Consider the following 18,190-nt stretch of genomic DNA (forward strand, 5'->3'; position numbering starts at 1 on the left):
AAGAGGAAAAAACCAGTGAGATCTTTCTCCTCTGTGAGGAGATCAATAATCACAGAAAAATACCACTGTTTTTTATATTTACAAATAATAATGCCTATAAGTGTGCCGCGAGAATCCAAGTAACACCCGTAGTGTGCCGCAAGTTGAAAAAGGTTGGGAAACGCTGGCGTAAGAGGTGTGGTAAGTGCATAACGGGGCAAATGCCGCCGAAAATAGGTACTTACTGGGAGGATTACATAACTGCCCTTTCCGACGTGAACTACGGTTATAGTGCCATTATCAAATTGTGCAAGGAGCGTGCATTTACTGTGTCCAACAATGGCATATCATGGGTGTTGAAAGGGGCAGGTAAGGCGAGGCGTGGGATGATCCAACGCCCGGCCTGGCCGCACAAGCTAGAATTCGGGAAGTCGGGGCTCTGGTCAGCAGGGAGAATACAGCCACACAGAGGAGTATCGCGAACCGGTTACAGACATCACTGAAGACAGTGCTCACCATCATTCACCGTGATTTGAGGTTGGTAAAGCTCAGTAGATCAGCAGTGTTCATAAGCTCTTGCCAAAACACATCCAGGTACGTCACACCAACTATCGAAAGCTGTATGAGCAACACCTGGCCGGTGAAAAGTTTGTTGTTAACACTGACCGAGGCATATGTTTATCTCGACGACTGTCACAAGCCACGTGCAATATTTTTATCGATCGACAGATGCGAGGATCGAAGGTGGTTCACTGAATGCAAGAAATTTTTGACAGCTTTCATAACCATTGCTAGATACTCGTATCAGGGCAAGCTGTCCATACATCGTGTAGCTAAAAATATGAAGGTGAATTCGGAATATTATCAGGCTAACATCCTGACACCCGTTTATTGCCGTGACATTCCCCAGCTCTATGGGAGGGACAAGAATCGTGTGTGGGTGCATCAAGACAAGACGTCAAGTTATTTAGCTCAAACCGCCTTTTCCTCCAACAATCGGCAGAAGAAACGAATTCGTGCCATTTCATTCACAGACATTCCAGTGAAGTCCCCTGATGCGTCACCGATAGACTTCTGCACCTTCGGCCTTCTGAAACGAGCGTTGTCTCACGGGAGACCTCGCACCGTTGAAGGGCTATGGAGGAGTGGTTGTGGCTTCACATGACTACACTGCGTGCCTGTCTCCTACAGTAGAAACTGCTGTTGGGCAATTACCTAGATGCAGGGCCACCAAATAGAGCACACTCGATGGTGGCGACATGGTTTCTTTTAAGGTAAGTGCAGATCAGGGTTGGCAAAAACCATGGTTTTTATTGAAATTTTTTGTTTTTTGTTTTTGTTTAAATCAGGTTTTTTTTTTTTTTTTTTTTTTTTTTTTTTTTTTTTTTTAAATAATTTGCTCTATGTATTTATATTACAAATGGACAGAAATAAGTTTGTTTCTCCTTGCTGTTATTATGCAACAACAGGGTTATGCTGGAAGGGGTCTTATAAGCTTAAAACGGGATCCAAACAGATTCCCGGCTTACATCCGAGAGAAATTGTCCTCCATTTGGACTCGAAACCGGGACTAATTGGCCACAAATGCAATGAGTCTGCCGACACACTCACGAAGGACTCCTGATAAAAATACGTTGTACTGATTTTTACATACTTGTTAATATAATTGTCAAGGGTCACCAGGACAAAAAGATAAATAGTTGCACAAGTGAAACCATTATATAGAATCATATGAATCGGAAAACTCCCGCGTTAGCCATTGGGAAAATCCTGTTATTACTTTAAATGCAAAGCAAATCCTGTTATTGCTTTGCATGTAAAATCTAAGGTCAACGTATCATAATCAGTACGCTAAAACTGAGGTATTAAATTCCAAATTTAGTATGTCGATGTAATTCAATAAAATTAAAACGAAGTCCAATCCAAGCTAATGTTGGAACTTACGTAGGCAGTCGATAAATTTTGCCAATGTCTACCAATACATTTAGGCAACCTTTCCTTCTTTATAAAACAAGCAAATACATACAATTTGGCTTCGTTTCGTATGTTTAGGCTTTATGTAATACCGAGGTTATAAAGAAGAATTTCGCTTTAAAGTGACATCCAAACCGCTACTTGGTTTACACATGAAAGAAGGGTTGTGGTTCGACCGAGAATTGAACATGGGACACCTTGATTAAAAGGTGAAAAGGAGATAAAACTAATGCAGTGGTTTGATATCTGGAAACGTCGCTATGAAGTTCACACGATTTAAAGCATTTTTCGTTTTTTTTTTTCTTTTTGGTTTAAACCAGCCAACCCTGGTGCAGATAGAAACAGTCATCATAGATCGGAAACAATCTCTGTATTCTTAATGAAAACCCACACTTCTATGCATGAAGAAATTCACTCCCACTTAGCGGAAGGGATTGCTTTACTTAACAGTCGAGAAGACTACTTCAAAACAGTTCTTACAAATCAAAGCTGTTCTGCATAGAACTATTCAAAGGAGAACCGCAGAGTAACTTAATGAACAAACTAATCTCATGTTATGTAGGAAGTGAAATTACTTACGGATCGTTGTTCTTTGGTAGCAGCGTTCCTAATTCCTTTATCCTATCATTTATGTTATAGCGTCGTCGCCTCTCAACTGAAAAGACAATTTTAATTGTAAGGTTTAACCACCTAGCATTCACATATATTTTCAGTTCTACTAATTGTGCAAATACGGAAAGACTGCTATTCCAAACTCGAAATACTTTTAATCTCTTCAATCAAATGCCAACTTTCTGGCACCAGAGAAACTTTTTTCCCCTCCTCCCACAATTATCTCTATTTCTAGAGCTTTTTTAAAAAAGAAAGAATATTATCTTTAAAGCTGTCTAGTACAGTTAACACCAGTTCCAATAAGTTTGTATAGCCGTTGAGCCATAATTACTTTCACTTTATATATATAATATAAAAAGAATCTGAAGAAGGTATCTGAAAAGGCACATTAAGATAAAAATTTTAGGAATGATCACAAAAAAATAAGAGATTGCTATCTTGGTAAAGAATTTTAGAAATAATTTTTTAACGGTATAAATACATTATACTGAGTTAAGTGATAGTTTGGGTTTGGCTACACTATTCTCCAGATATTATAAGGCCTACAAGAAAAGTTTTTGCCTGAAATATATTGGATCTTTTGATGATTAAAAAAATCTTCGAGCATGAAATATTACAGACTATCATTGTACTGTCTTGTACAAATAAAACAAGCACCCACCTTGAAAGTGTTCAGCTAAACCTAAAGAATGGAATTGTATGGTTCACTTAATATATATAATTAAGTTTTATTTCAACATCCAACTTTCCCCATTTCGTAATATTCAATTCTTTTGTGGGCCACAATCGGATTATCCCAACACACTAATCAACTTCACTAACAGACTAAGCTTAACATCCGAAAGTGAAATTGATTTAGGATTTCAGACTTGATATTTCTTTTCTGGAATCCATTTCACTCCAAATATTAACTACTCCAAAACACAACTTGCTTCACTTATCAGTTATTGCGACTAAATTGTAAGGTTATGACACACAATATTACAAACCACTTACACTGAAGCAGTCTTACAAGGTTCATTGCTTAATAAATGTACACAAAAAGTGACACATTAATGGATTTTCTGAAAGCACAATGACTACAATATCGAACAACCTGTTTGAGATTTCCGTGAGTTGTTTTGGACTTTGATGTTTTATTTTCCGCATCGAGAGTATATGAAATATGCTAAACATAAAGTGAGGGCCCTTTTCTTTGTCTATATCAGTACTAGGTGGGAACGAGTTTTTCGCACTATGATATTTGAAAATTTCGCGTTTCGTTTTTCATATTTCGCGTTTTGTCGCACTTTCCAAATCAAGTTTCGCATTTTGTAGCTCTTGTGGAAGAGATATTCCCTGGCATTTTTAAAATTGATCCTTTTATTCATAGATCACTACAGAAATAAACCATTAATTACCTAAAAACATAATATACAATATTTCACTTGAGACTGTAAATTTTATTTACAGAAAATTATATTTTTTAAATCAAACTGGAAAAAATCAGTAACTAAACTTACTATGAGTACGAAAGTTTTGCCGTCTTCTGAAAACACACAGGCAAAAGTTATATTTAAGCATTAAACATAAGCATGTTACATGTTTCCACATTTTCCTCCTCCATTGTTATATGTTTGTCACTTACCACCAGTCCATGCCATTGGCTACCTACTTAAAATGTTTCCTCCCCATGCAGCTCCAATGGTGATAGTTAACGCGCAACGTGTGATCTCTATAGCAGTGTCCGAATCACTCAAAATGCACCGTTCATGCCACATTCTACCGTTCCGTCAGCGGAAAACTGGCGTTTTTAAAATAATGATAACGTGTTTTTAAAGTTTCGCGTTATTTCGCGTCTTGTTAGAAATTTCGCGCAAAACTGCCAATTTCGCGTTTTATCGCGCAACGGAAATCAATGAAAATACAAAAATACATAGAATATCATACTGAAAATTACTTAATTCTGACGCGTTTCGTTTTATAGCACATTGCGAAAATCTCATGTCTCTAATCAGTTCCCTGCCACTTCGAATTCCACAAACACTTGCATTAACCGTCTCCGTCAACTTAGACTTTTGTGGTTAGTGGTAGTCTTAAAAACTCGGGAGTGACATCAAAACTACCTGGTCTCAATCAGCAAAATGGTGTACATCATCACTGATAAAACATTTGTCAGTAGCTTAGGAACAATTGGAAAGCGCTTTTCGGTACTAGACAAAGTTAGCTTCTCTCCACAAAGAAAAGTAAATTAAAATTGGTGAACTAGTTATTGGCAAAAGCACATGTAAAGGATGAACACCCACTCTGGCTTGAGTCCATACAAGACAACTAAAGGGAGTCATGTTTGAATTTTCGAAGATTTCAGAAATTACTTTATACTTATTAACATAAAGGATCATGTTGTGAAGCTACCTAATTAATCGCTTTACTGTCTAGAACGGACACTAAGAAAGCATCATTTACTGCTAACGTACGCAGGAATTTTAACTTTTCTGTTCCGAATAGCAAAACTCCTCACATTATAACAGGGTTCCTACTGATCTGGAGAAATCTATTTCCCTGACCTTTAGCAGGAAATTTCCTGACTTTCACGACAGGTGTCGGATAACGTTAACATGTAAATAAGCAATAAATAACTGAATATTTATGTATCAGAACATTTACTATATAGAGACAAATAATAATCAATTACTCATACGTACATTCCACTTACCTCCCATAAAAATCTGAGCATCGTTCCATACTATGATCATTAATGGTTGGCTAAGCTGAAATTGGTGTACAATTAATGTTAGAAAAAAATTATTTTATAAAATCTCATTGACTTTCCCTGATTTTCAGTCGTTTTCCCTGAGTTTCCTTGACCTGCTCAATTTTCTCTGACCAGTAGGAAAACTGATTAATAATGATTGGGATTAGGATAGCAAATCACTCTTAATTCGTACCTACCAAAGTGATTTTCTTAATTGTAGAGCAAGAATCTTTAGGTACTATTTTACTTACTCATGTTGTGGTTATCCTTCTTCTGTCGATCTTTGGCAATGGCATGAAGTTCCGCTTCCGTCAGTTGAAGTGGCTCGGGTTTAATCTGTGGCAAATCAGGTGGGCAGGAGTTGCTAGTCTTCAGGTTACCTCCATACGTTATGAACTGATCGAATAAACTTCCAGTATTAAGCTGGAAAGATACGAGTCACCTTCATTATAAAATACGTGGTTAAACACAGGAAGCAATATAATCTACAGTAATGGTTCAAATATATTACTCTCAAAGAATTAAAAAAACATCTGAAATATTCCACTTATTTGCAACAAAAGAACTAATAGCATTGAGTATTCGCATAAAAACGGTCGAATAAGTCTTCTATACATTTACCAACACCATATGAAGTTTCTTAAATAGTGGTGCAAACTTCCCGTGCGAAATAACGAACAGTGAGCTCTACATGCATCCACCTTTCAAAAAATAAAGTTTTATTCAGTCGACTTCAATATGATGGAGCGTGGGATATGATTACATTAGTTGTAAAATGCACATCAAGTAGTATTGTACAATATTTCAATTTCCGCTATTTAACCCTTTTAAACTATAGCTTTTTAAAGGTAAATTATAGACTTTCAGTCGAACAGCTACAGCATCATCCCTGTTTATTCTAGAATCATGGTTGGTACTTCATTCTCTTTGGAACAGAAGATCCTTTCAAACTGTACTACTCGCATTTTCCTATCATCTCCCTGAGGTGGGAAATTTTTAGGGAAATCGGGATTTTTCTGATTTTTCAAATTATGATCCTTTCTGGACCCCCTCCCCTATGTTAACGCACAGATCTCAAAATCAACTAAAAAATACTAAAGGATGTACTAAATGTGTGTACAAAATTTCAAGCGTCTCCCTTAAATAGTAAGGGCGGGAAAAAATTTTACTAATGAGCTATCATCATCCCCACAATGCCCCAGACGACTTGAATGTCATATAAACATTTTCCAACACATCCCTATTTATCCTAGGATCATGGTTTGTACGTCATTCTCTTCACAATACAATGTACGCCTTTCAAATGGTACCATTTGCATGTCTCCATTATGTATCTAAGGCGGGAAAATCGCGAAAGAAAGTATTTCTTTTTATCTTTTTGCTCCTCTGGGCTTCCTGTTTTAACGCAGAGATCTGAAAAGGATCTTAAAAAATACTAAGCGGTGCACTGAATGTATGTTTCAAATTTCAATCTTCTAGTTGCAAAAGTAAGTCCGCCAAAAAATAAAAACAGGCATTACAAAAAATACTTTTTAAGTTATGACGTCATTACACCCTATGTCTCGCCGCAGAAAGGCGTGAAAGCCTATGTTACGTGTTTTACAATGCCTCCAGGCTTGAACAGAAACGCCTGAAGTGCCAAAAACGCCTGAACTCATTCCGTTACACGTTGCAAACATTCTTTTTCATGTTTCAGGATTCAATTCTCTCTACCCTTTGTGCACGAAGGTGCTCATGAACGTTACTACAGGTTCTCTAGTTCCTCATTTACGTCACCCACCTTTACGACAGTATTGATACATTATCATAGCGTGGAACGCCTCCTGTTACAGAGGTCTCAAACTGTATTGACCACTATTGATTTCAATAGACGGTGGGCGTCAAGAACTATGTTACAAAACCCCTTTCCCGTACATTCTTCTTGCGCTAAGTCCAACATGGCGGTTTTTTTTTTAGATGTCCCCCATGATTTACATTACGTCTTAAGTGGAGCTCTACATGCACTCCTCATATCCAATATTTGACCTCAATCCTTCTACTTGTTTCAAAATTAACATGGCATTTCTAGACATTTTCTACGTTCTATCTTCGCACTTTGTCCTCATTTATCTCCCACCCTCTATACCGTCTGCCACTAAACGCCGTCTTTTTCTGTTTCTTTTGGTGCTGAAGCCAATGCTAGCAATCATTTTCAGGATTGAATTCACCAAATTGGAATGGTCCCTTGTCAGTATAATTTGTTTATTCCGTAGCAAATAGGAAAACTCGATTTAGGGACCGTTTTAAAGTTTTGTGGCCGCTGATCCAAAAACTAATAGCCAAGATCGCAATCTTTTGATCCATTTTTTTTTTTTTTTTTGATCGTTCCTAAAATTCTTTCTGTAATATTCTCAAAAACCAAACATTGTTGTATACAGTACCTTAATTCGTAGGATTAAGTAACGAGGTGCCACAGGCCATCACCAAGGCAAACTAACTCAGCTGAAATTCAATTCAAAATATTCAGGAACGTAGATAATGACAAATATAATAACTTTGTTGAATATGTACAAGTCAACCAATTTAAATGTTCTGTTAGAAAACTTACTTTCTGTACACTTCACTTAAACGAAATCAAGTCCCAAGGAATTTTGCCACGAATATCACCTGTTTGAAGAATGAAACTTGTTTCATGAGGCGATTGTGAAGAACAGCACCGATTTTTTTTTTTTCACGCAGGGTTAGCAACATTGATGAAGTTGAGGATGTGCAAAGGCATGCTCTAGTATTTTGTGCTTGCAACAGAATTAAAATCATCCGATTAGAATGGTATACGTGCGAGTAGCAGTAAGGTGAAATGGCTGCCGTATTACAAAATCCCGCGTAATGTGAAGTGAGATCTGAAACAGGATTTCCGAACGCCAAAGGACAGAATGTATTTGACATCCATCGAGAATTGTGTCATTTACGGACCGATAGTAGTAAGTAAAGGGAAGGTCAGGTAATAGGGCAGTGTGTTTCGGAAAGAGTATTCAAATGTTCATGATGAGCGTAGTGGAAGCCTAGTGTTCAGACAATCTGGTGGAACGCGTTAACGAGAAAGTGCGATCCAATCGCCAGTTCACAACAACTGAACTCGCCAAACAGTCTCCAAATGTGTATGCAAAAACACTGCATCGAGTTGTGACTAACAATCAGGGTTATCACAAACTTGTGCAAGGAAGGTGAAAAAAAAATACTAACAAACGCTCACAAAGACCAAAGAATAACAACTGCATGTAATTTTTTTGGCCCGCTGGTGAGAGGACGGGAATGACCTCTTTTTCTCCCATGGTAACGGGAAATGAAACCTAGAAATCGTACGCCACTGGGGAGTCGGAGCAGCAGTCAATGCAATGGAGACACTATGATTTTCCTAAATCAAAGGAATTGAAACGAACCCCACCAGTTCACAAAATCATGGCAAACGTGTTTTAGGACCAAAAAGGGTGTGATTCTTGTGGAATTCTTGCAATCAGTTCAAACAAGTACAGCAGATTTGTATTGTCAAACACAGAATAATTGGCGACGTATCATCCAAAACTGGCGGAGAGAAATGCTACGCTCTTGAATTATTCTGACGCATGGCAACACGCGCCCGAACAGTTGTTCGCGTACTGTTGAGACAATTCAAAAGACTTCGGTGGGAACTGTTCAATCATCCCCCTTATAACCCCGACCTTACTCCAATTTTTCTATCTTTGCTTAAAAAAAAAGTGGCTTGCATCGAAGCATTTCAATGAAAGAAGTGCTCAAGACATCTGTTCTGGACTGGGTGCACTCTCAGGTGGCAATTTTTACACAGAGGGTATATGGAAGCTTGTTCCACGCTACCAGAAATGTCCGCAGGTTTATGGTAACCATGTTGGAAAATAGCCACAGTATGTACTTGTATATAAAGCACTTTTTACATGCGCCTCGTATCAGCGATCATAATTAATCCTTACCAAGTTTTTTTTCCTTTCTAACGTTTAGTTCATAAGATTTTTCTTTTTTAAAATTAACTTTCTAAAGAGAATAACAAAGAATGTTTTCATCTACAGATCCGACTTTCGAATTGGCACTTCAAAGACGAAATTAACACCTTCACCTCAGAAAATTAGCGATCGTCAAACCGTCTCTTCTTACCAACGCTGCCAGTTTTTACACAAATAACCTACATAAACAACTAGAAACTGTTCTCAACTCAGTACATTAATACTATACTCAAAAGTAGTAAATACATATCTATTTCCTTCAAAAAACAATACATTATCTTGAATCACGTTCAAAAATAATATAAACTTTTAGCCTGGATGTCACATTTAGATTACAAGAAAGCCAGAAACATACACAGAATTTCTACATTATCTATCAAAGCTTAAAAGGAGTTGCAACATTTTAGCATTTTGATCTATTGTATCACAAATGAAAACTCAGTCACACAGGCGTAGTGCAACACAAGAATTTTAGTTTAATCTAGCGTCAATTAAAGTCTACAAGCTATAACGTCGTTGCCTTCCCGCGCTTCGACCTGCTCGTCACTGGGGGTGTGGTACGAGGATAGCCAATCACCACCCTCGCGATGAGTAAGTTAGGCAAATCTGAAAGATTTTGATTGGCTATCCTTTTGCCACACCCCCAGTGACGAGCAGGTCGAAGCGCGGGAAGGCAACGACGTTATAGCTTGTAGACTTTAATTGACGCTAGATTAAACTAAAATTCTTGTGCTGTACTACCCCTGGGCGCTTCGCTGGGTTAAAATAAGAAAAAAAATAGTAATACGTTCCGTTAGTCATTCACTTTTTACTATTACTGAAGCGCTCTGATATCGATCATTTTTAAATATCTTTCCCCAAGTTGCACCGTCAAAGTGACATATATACCGTCAAATGGGGTGAATAGAAACACATTTTTGGCTATATGAGTATATAAGTCTGGTGATGTTAAAGATTTCGGTATCAGATTGTTCCAAACAAAAGGTCTTAATATGCTAATGAAGTTCAGTAAACGTAACATTAATTTATCAATTCCACTTTTCTTCACTCTGATTTTTCTTAATGTTTCTATTCATCCCATGGGTAGGGGTGAATAGAAACAATGACTATTTCCATTGTTGTTTCTTTTATACTATTGGAAAGGTTAAAAGAAACAGCGTATTTGTTGAAACGAACTATTTATTTAATACCTGCAAGATATAAGTTCAATAAGACCAGTATTATATAAGTTACAAACCTATAAAACAATACAATGCACAATATAGGTACAAACGACTATACAGTTTTGATGATATCTGAATAAGATTTAAACCACTGAAATCACCAGGGAAACTTATCATGAGTTGAGTTGATTTTGAAGTTATCGTCCCGTTCAGCAGCGAGGTTATATGAAACGTGGACCTACTGATTAACGTGGAATCAGAACCACATGAGCTTCCGCCGGGAATCAAACTCGGGTCTCCTACGCCAAAGGCGCGTACGCTAACCGCCTAGCCACGAAGGAGCCCGAAACTAATCATATACTTAAAGCGTGTTGACGAACTCCTAATAAAACCCAACAGTTTCGTAACAATATCATCAGGTCCTTTTTTCCGCTTCTCAAGAATTTTCCACTCCTCAAGAAGTGTTTCTATTCACCCCACTAATTAAAAATCATAACAATAACCCAGTAAAGTTAAATTTTGATTAGAAATAATTTACAAAAGGAGAACTTTTACTATGAACGTCAGTAAATGAAACAACAAACTACAAAATAGGCATATGTTCAAATGCAACAAATATGAAAATGTCATACTTACCAAGAAAGTTTGAGGAGCGCTAAAATACCGTGTAAGATTTCAGTAACACATTTATACTACTGTTGTCTAGCTCAATGTTGAGTTGATTTTGAGTTTAACGTCCCGTTCAGCAGCGAGGCTATATGAGACGTGGACCTACTGATTAACGTGGAATCCGAACCACATGAGCTCCCGCCGGGTAGCTCAATGTTCCCAACTCAATAAAACATTTTGTCTCTGCCCTGAACACTTTAGCCGTATAAGACTATGTTAAGAAATTTCAGTTTCCTTGATTAATTTATCGTCCAGATAAATCCAAAACTAATCTGGGAGTTGTTTCTATTCACCCCCATGTTTCTATTCACCCCATTTGACGGTATATATATTAAAAAAAAATCATCCCAAGCCCAAAACTCATCTATGTGGCAAATTTGACCGAGATCGTTCGGGTGGTTCAACAGTTAAGTCACAAACATAGTCACTTTCAATTTTATAATATAGACTAGCTGAACATGCGCTGTGTACTCAGGGCATAGTTCTGTTATGACCATGAATCTTCTTCCCACTGTGCATGCCTCCTTACTTACACAAGTAAAGGATAGGAGACTCACAAAGGAAGTGAATTGCTATGTATAGATGATGGAGTGAGTTTGTAACAAATTAGGAGAAGTAACATGATATCAAGTAGAAATATTCTTTTCTAGTAAATCCATATCTGTACGAGTACGCCTCATTGCATTTCTCCAGGCCTTTGAAGTTGCCAGCATTAAATAGGTTTTGCCATTCAGATTTAGGCAAAGCGCCTGCAATGTCCGTCAACCCGCCATACGTAACTTCTCTATTGGCTGCCTAACGCCGTAGTTTCGACTAGTGCTGTCGAAATCGGTTTTTGAAAAAACCGAAAACCGGTTTTTGAAAAAAGTGAAATTTCATAAAACCGAAATGTCGGTTTTGAAAACCGCTTTTGCGGTTTCGGTTTTGAAAACCGCTTTTGCGGTTTTCGGTTTTCAGAAAATCGGTTTTCTGAAAAACCGAAAACCGCAAATGTCACAAAAATTCTACAGCACTAATATCAAGTAACGACGAGAAAACAGCAAAGAATCTTTCCCCACACCGGCTCTCAGTTGCCAGATGGAGGGAAATTTCCCTCGGCGGCTTAGGGAAAAATGATCAAAATTTGTAGAAGGAAAAGAAGGTATTTTTTCTTAAAATGTCCTAAAGTGTAGGGAAATTCTATACTTTTACAATTGGCAGAATAAAAAAAAATAAGCTGCAATTTCTCAAAGAGGCACGGCTATCGTTATTGGGAAGTAAAAAGATACAGAATAAAATATGATCGGTGTTTCCGTCTAGTATAAACTATTGCAGGTGTCTGGGACTTGCGATAAGAAGCCAGTCGACACATGCAAAACCACAACATTCACATTTATCGGAGTGGCAACAAATCAACAATAAAATTGTGTATTGCGATAGAGATTTTCTTTCTTTCTTTTCTCTTTCTTTATATTAAGAAAGGGAGGTGGTGCCTTTTTGTTAACAAAAGAAAGAGTGGCAGTACTATTTTTAAAAATATGGGGAGAGAGTAATAATAATATAAAAGACTAGCAGCGTTCACCCCGCTTCGCTGGGGTCACCCCGGAACGCAATAAACTTTGTTACTTAGATAATTTTTATTTTTTCGCTTTCAAGTGATATGATAAAAACCATAGAAGATTGGAGTAAATGTTAACATTATATCGCCTGTCATTTATGTTAACCCGCCGAGTGACACGGTCATGTGGGTTGCATATAAATACGGTTAGATTTAGCTATGATGAGCTAACAAAGGATTTGTACGTTATGGACACTTGAATGGTCAATTATCTCAAGACACTGGTAATTGAAAATTAAAGTGATATGATAAAAACCATCTAGGGTCCAAATCTTAATAACCCCCCAAAAATGAAAGAAATTGGTTCAGCCGTATTAGCGTGATGAGCTAACAAAGGATTTGTACGCTCTCTTTTATATATATAGATGTCAGTTTAAGTGGATGATATTTCAAATTGAATTTCATGAGTTGCATGTGTAGTGATCTTAAATAGGGATGTACCTTATTTCTATTGAGTGTTGGCTTATTACCCTATTTTAGCGGGTACCACCCGATTTTCAGGTTATATATTCGTCCCCCGCTTAAACATATCTTAATCACGAAAAACCACCCGCTTTTTGGGATTGGAGAAAAATCTAAGAAAACTTAGTTGATAAAGTGTTGGTATGATATATTCCCCGTAAACCGCTACACCTTTGACAATCTCAATCGCGATTGAGTTAAATTTGGACTCGCGCTCAGGCTCAAGCTCTGGGCTATCTGAGCAGTGCGCGTGTGCAGAATCATTTGCTAATAAGAGATCTGCTCTAATGCACAATGGTTTTCTTTGTATAGTTAATGTGTTTTCTATGTAATGTATTGGAGGTTCTATACGAATGAATATTCGTTTGTAGATGTTGTAACAAACATACTTGAATTATTCATACCTTCACAAGCTACAAGAATGCCGAACGACAATTTCAAGTGTAACTTTAAAGACTCTTATAGAAGCGAATTTACGTTTCTTAGCCAGGGCAGAACTCAGTTTGAAGCAAAATGTACAATCTGGAAAACTGTTTCGTTTGAAAAGTAGGTTGCAGGGAAGCAAATTGGACCTCCCCTGATTTTTATATATTTTGTAAACTAGATCACGAGGAATACGAATCTGAAGGCGTTTTGACATTCCGACTTCCGGAACTCGAGATATTAAAACTTAAAGTTTAATATAGACGCTATATGAAAAAAAACACAATATTCTCTATACGAAACATATTATGTCCTGAGAGATATATAAAGGTAACCAAGAAAGTTCTGTCGCTTTTTGTGGAATTCTGTGTAAAATTGACCCTCATACCGTGAGTTTAATGAGAATGGAGATAAGGCGAAGGTCAGTTGTTGGTGTGGGTATATCCGACATTCTACCTGGTTGTGGAAGTTCAGTTACAACGTAAACGTATGTAAGGACGGAGTGAATATGGAACCTCCACAGAGCGTCATAGGGGCGTGTATGCTGTACGAGTTCCAACTTGGATCAAACGCCACTGTAGCGGGGCGGAAGATACCTCAGGCCTTTGGTGAGGGTGTCGTGATTACGCAGACAGTGCAAGGGTGGTTTAGCAAGTTTAAGAACGGTGACGAAACACTCACGAAAGACGCACCACACGTGCCGGAAGACCAACACATGTACAAAATGAGGATCTTCAGGTAGCAATTGAGTAGAACAGACATGTGAGGAACTGGTGCTAACATTCAATGTTAGTCGAGAAACCATTCGCCAGCACCTCCATCAATTTGGGAAGCACTACAAGTTGGGTCTATGTGTCCCAGATGATTTGTTTCCGGGCCAGAAAGTCCTCCTGTGTGTTTGGTGGACTGCTCACGACATCGTGCATCGGGAACTGCTACCGGGCGGTCAGAGAAGAACATCAATGCAACTGTCTACTGTCAGCAGTTGAGCCGTGTTCAAGAAAAACTCAATACCCTGGAGCCAACACTTCTCAATCGCTAAGGGGTTCCCCCATTACGGGACAACGCTATGCCCCACATAGCTAGAATGAGCCGGAACACCATCCTACACCTTGAATGGGAAACACTATTGCATCCGCCATACTGTCCGGACATTATACCGTCCGGTTATCACCTGTTCCTTTCCTTGGACACTCACTTTAGAGGACTCCAGTTCAACTCCGTAGTAGAGGTGCTAAATGCACTTGGTACCTTCTTCGCTTCACGGCAAACCAAGTTCTACCGCGAAGGAATCCATGCCCATCCCGAACGTTGGCAGAAGGTCATTGATACTGATGGGTACCATTTTTGATCTTCCAGGTACGTCTTTGGTGACATATCTATGCTCTAAGTGATAGGTCAAAAAGCGACAGAACTTTCTTCGTTACTTTTATACATATTACATAAAACTACTGTATAAGTTCTAGTATCTCGAGATCGGGAAATCGGAATGTCAAAATTCGTTCAGATAATTCCTAATTTTGGTCCAGTTTACAAAATATATAAAAATCAAATAGTGTCCTTTTTGCTTCCTGGTTACTTTATGTTCGAATATCTCGAGTTCCGAAATTCGGAATGTCAAAATTCCTTCAGATTCGTGTTTCTCGTGGTTTAGTTTACAAAATATATAAAAATCAGTTGGGGTCTAGTTTGCTTCCGTTTTCACTTGATGTTTGAATATCTCGAGTTCCGAAATTCGGAATGTCAAAATTCCTTCAGATTCGTGTTTCTCGTGGTTTAGTTTACAAAATATATAAAAATCAGTTGGGGTCTAGTTTGCTTCCGTTTTCACTTGATGTTCGAATATCTCGAGTTCCGAAATTCGGAATGTCAAAATTCCTTCAGATTCGTGTTCCTGGTGGTCTAATTTACAACATATATGAAAATCATGTGGGGTCCAGTTTGCTTCCCTGCAGCCGAAAAGTACATTGAATAGTCGTCAAAGAAATAACTAAAAAAAAAAAAAAGCTAAGGATCGAACGTCAGTATTTGTCACCCTAATTTAGCTGTGACTTGTACAACCATCGAATTATCCCTTTCGCACTGTGCTGCACATATTACCATAATAGTCTTGGAGCAAATAAAAAAAGTTAAAACACACATATAAATCAATACATTTGTCTCGATCGATAGATGCTTTCACAATTGTTAAAAGGTGTAATTAAAAACAGCAAACATTGTTTCTACTTTGAAAAGGACAATCCCTTATAAAACCGCAAACACGGTTTCGGGCGGCTTTCGCTTTCGAAAAGAGCTTTTTCGGTTTCAGTGTGGAAAACCGCATTTGCGGTTTCGGTTTCGAAAACCGCATTTGCGGTTTCGGTTTTGAAAACCGCATTTGCGGTTTCGGTTTTGAAAACCGCATTTGCGGTTTCGGTTTTGAAAACCGCATTTGCGGTTTCGGTTTTGAAAACCGCATTTGCGGTTTCGGTTTTGAAAACCGCATTTGCGGTTTCGGTTTTGAAAACCGCATTTGCGGTTTCGGTTTTGAAAACCGCATTTGCGGTTTCGGTTTTGAAAACCGCATTTTCGGTTTTGAAAACCGCGTTTGCGATTTCGGTTTTGAAAACCGCATTTTCGGTTTTGAAAACCGCATTTGCGGTTTCGGTTTTGAAAACCGCATTTGCGGTTTTCGGTTTTCAGAAAATCGGTTTTCTCAAAAACCGAAAACCGCAAATGTCTCAAAAATTCAACAGCACTAGTTTCGACCTCCAACAATGTTAATCTTATGGGCTCAAAACTGCCTCTAAAATGTTGAATAGAACAACGACGACACGGTGTTTGAAAGTTTGAGTGAGAACTGGACAATCTACACAAAATTTGAAACCGACCAGTGAAAACTGGCACATTTCTAGCCCTTGTGGTTCTCCAGATCTCATTGTCGAAAGGATTGGAGAGAAACATATAAACCTACCATTTTAATATAAAGACTGGCCTCGCGTTTCTTAAGTATCAGCCTTTGCACCAACAGTGAATTACGTGCATTAGCTCTTAACATTTTCTGAATTTGGTCCAGCTGGGGGCTTTGCCCCCTGAATCCCGCGTTTACTCCGCCTACGGCGTTGCACCTCTTAAATTTTGTAGAATTGTGGGTTTAAAGTTTCTTTTCGTATTTCAGCTATCTAAAAGATAAGATTTTGTATCCCAAGAAAACGCCCATTTTAAATAACATAGGATGTTCTTCATCCTCCATTTAGATCCCTTAAAAACAAACAATATTCACTTGTGGCAATTTTCCTGTCGGTTAGTCCCGGAAGGCTACAATCATGCCAAATTTCATCATTCTAATCCTGCCGAAGTGCCTTAACATTTGGGATGTAGAATATGTCCCATATAAATAACATGGAAAAAGATTTTAAACCATTCACTGATAATACATCTTCAGAAAAAAAAACACGTGACAGATGAGTGCAAGTCATTACGATTTTTAATAATAAATTTAAAAACTCGAACTCCTGTGTATATTATATATATATATATATATATATATATATATATATATATATTAGTATTTTGATTTTACGGTGTTATGTAATAGGTTTTACAACGAAACAATCGAAAACTATTCCTTTTTGCTCAGAGATTGACCGGATACAACTGAAAGTTAAAATATGAGGCTTCAAGCAAATTAGATGTTCTTTTCTAAGTAATGATTACGCAATACAATTAGAGGATATTATTACTGCACACCTTCAGTACGTGACTTTTTATCACATCCTTTGTTTTCAACTATTACATCCATTTAGAACGCAATTCTTGTCAAAGAGTAGTAATTTTTAACAACGATAGATAATTTACTTCATTGGGATAGTTTCTCAAATAATGAAGTTTTGCACTTTAATTCCCGAATCGAATTATAAATCCATTTTCAGTTTCTCTTCAACATTTCATTACAAGAATTGCATTGAATGGAGTAGTTGATGGTCAAGATACCAACACAAATCTCTACATGACATTTTCTACAGCAGTCAGCTTTTCACAACTAGGTGCAACACGTATTTGTACCGGGTGTTCAGAAAGTAACTATGCAATTCCATGATGTGGTGTGATAAGTGATGACATGCAGAAACATGTGCAACTGTGTCTTCTAGTGCAAGGGGATCACTTCCAGCATCTCTCGTAACTTCGATGACATTAAAGTTTAGCTTCGAGTTAATTTCAGTTGTTTAAAGTGGTTTATGGAAAATAAAATACGGCAAGTTATGAACTACATAGTTACTTTCTGAACATCCGGTATTAGCTAACTTCCAGAATTGAAAAAAAACTGACTCATAGAGGTTTCGGGAAAGTAATTTCATATTCTATGAATATACTAGCTTCTACAAGTGTATAAAGATTATTCTTACCGGAACTTCTGACGAGATATTCAAAGTTGGGTCTGTAACCTTTATGGTATCAGACGTTAAGGAACTTGCTTCTAATGATAGGAAATCTTCAAGAATCTCTTCAGCCTAGAATACAAAAAGATTATATTAATCCAGACAAATGAATAGTTTAACAGTTTCATGAACATTGAAACTTAAATCTTATTTTCATATATGAA

At 37.6% G+C, this 18,190-nt stretch overlaps 1 protein-coding gene across 1 annotated transcript in view; it reads right to left on the reverse strand.

The window, feature by feature from the left end:
- Positions 1-18,190, reverse strand: part of Mitf (transcription factor Mitf) — a 225,730-nt gene that overhangs the window by 24,105 nt on the left and 183,435 nt on the right. The window contains exons 4-6 of the mRNA XM_081761253.1: positions 17,994-18,098; positions 5,551-5,722; positions 2,533-2,608 (exon numbers count right to left, since the gene is read on the reverse strand). Of these exons, the coding sequence (XP_081617379.1) occupies positions 2,533-2,608; positions 5,551-5,722; positions 17,994-18,098 (353 nt within the window). The remainder of the gene's footprint in view (positions 1-2,532; positions 2,609-5,550; positions 5,723-17,993; positions 18,099-18,190) is intronic.

Source organism: Thermobia domestica, chromosome 6 (assembly GCF_964235325.1).
Source record: "Thermobia domestica chromosome 6, izTheDome1.hap1.1, whole genome shotgun sequence".
NCBI classification, from domain to species: Eukaryota; Metazoa; Arthropoda; class Insecta; order Zygentoma; family Lepismatidae; genus Thermobia; species Thermobia domestica.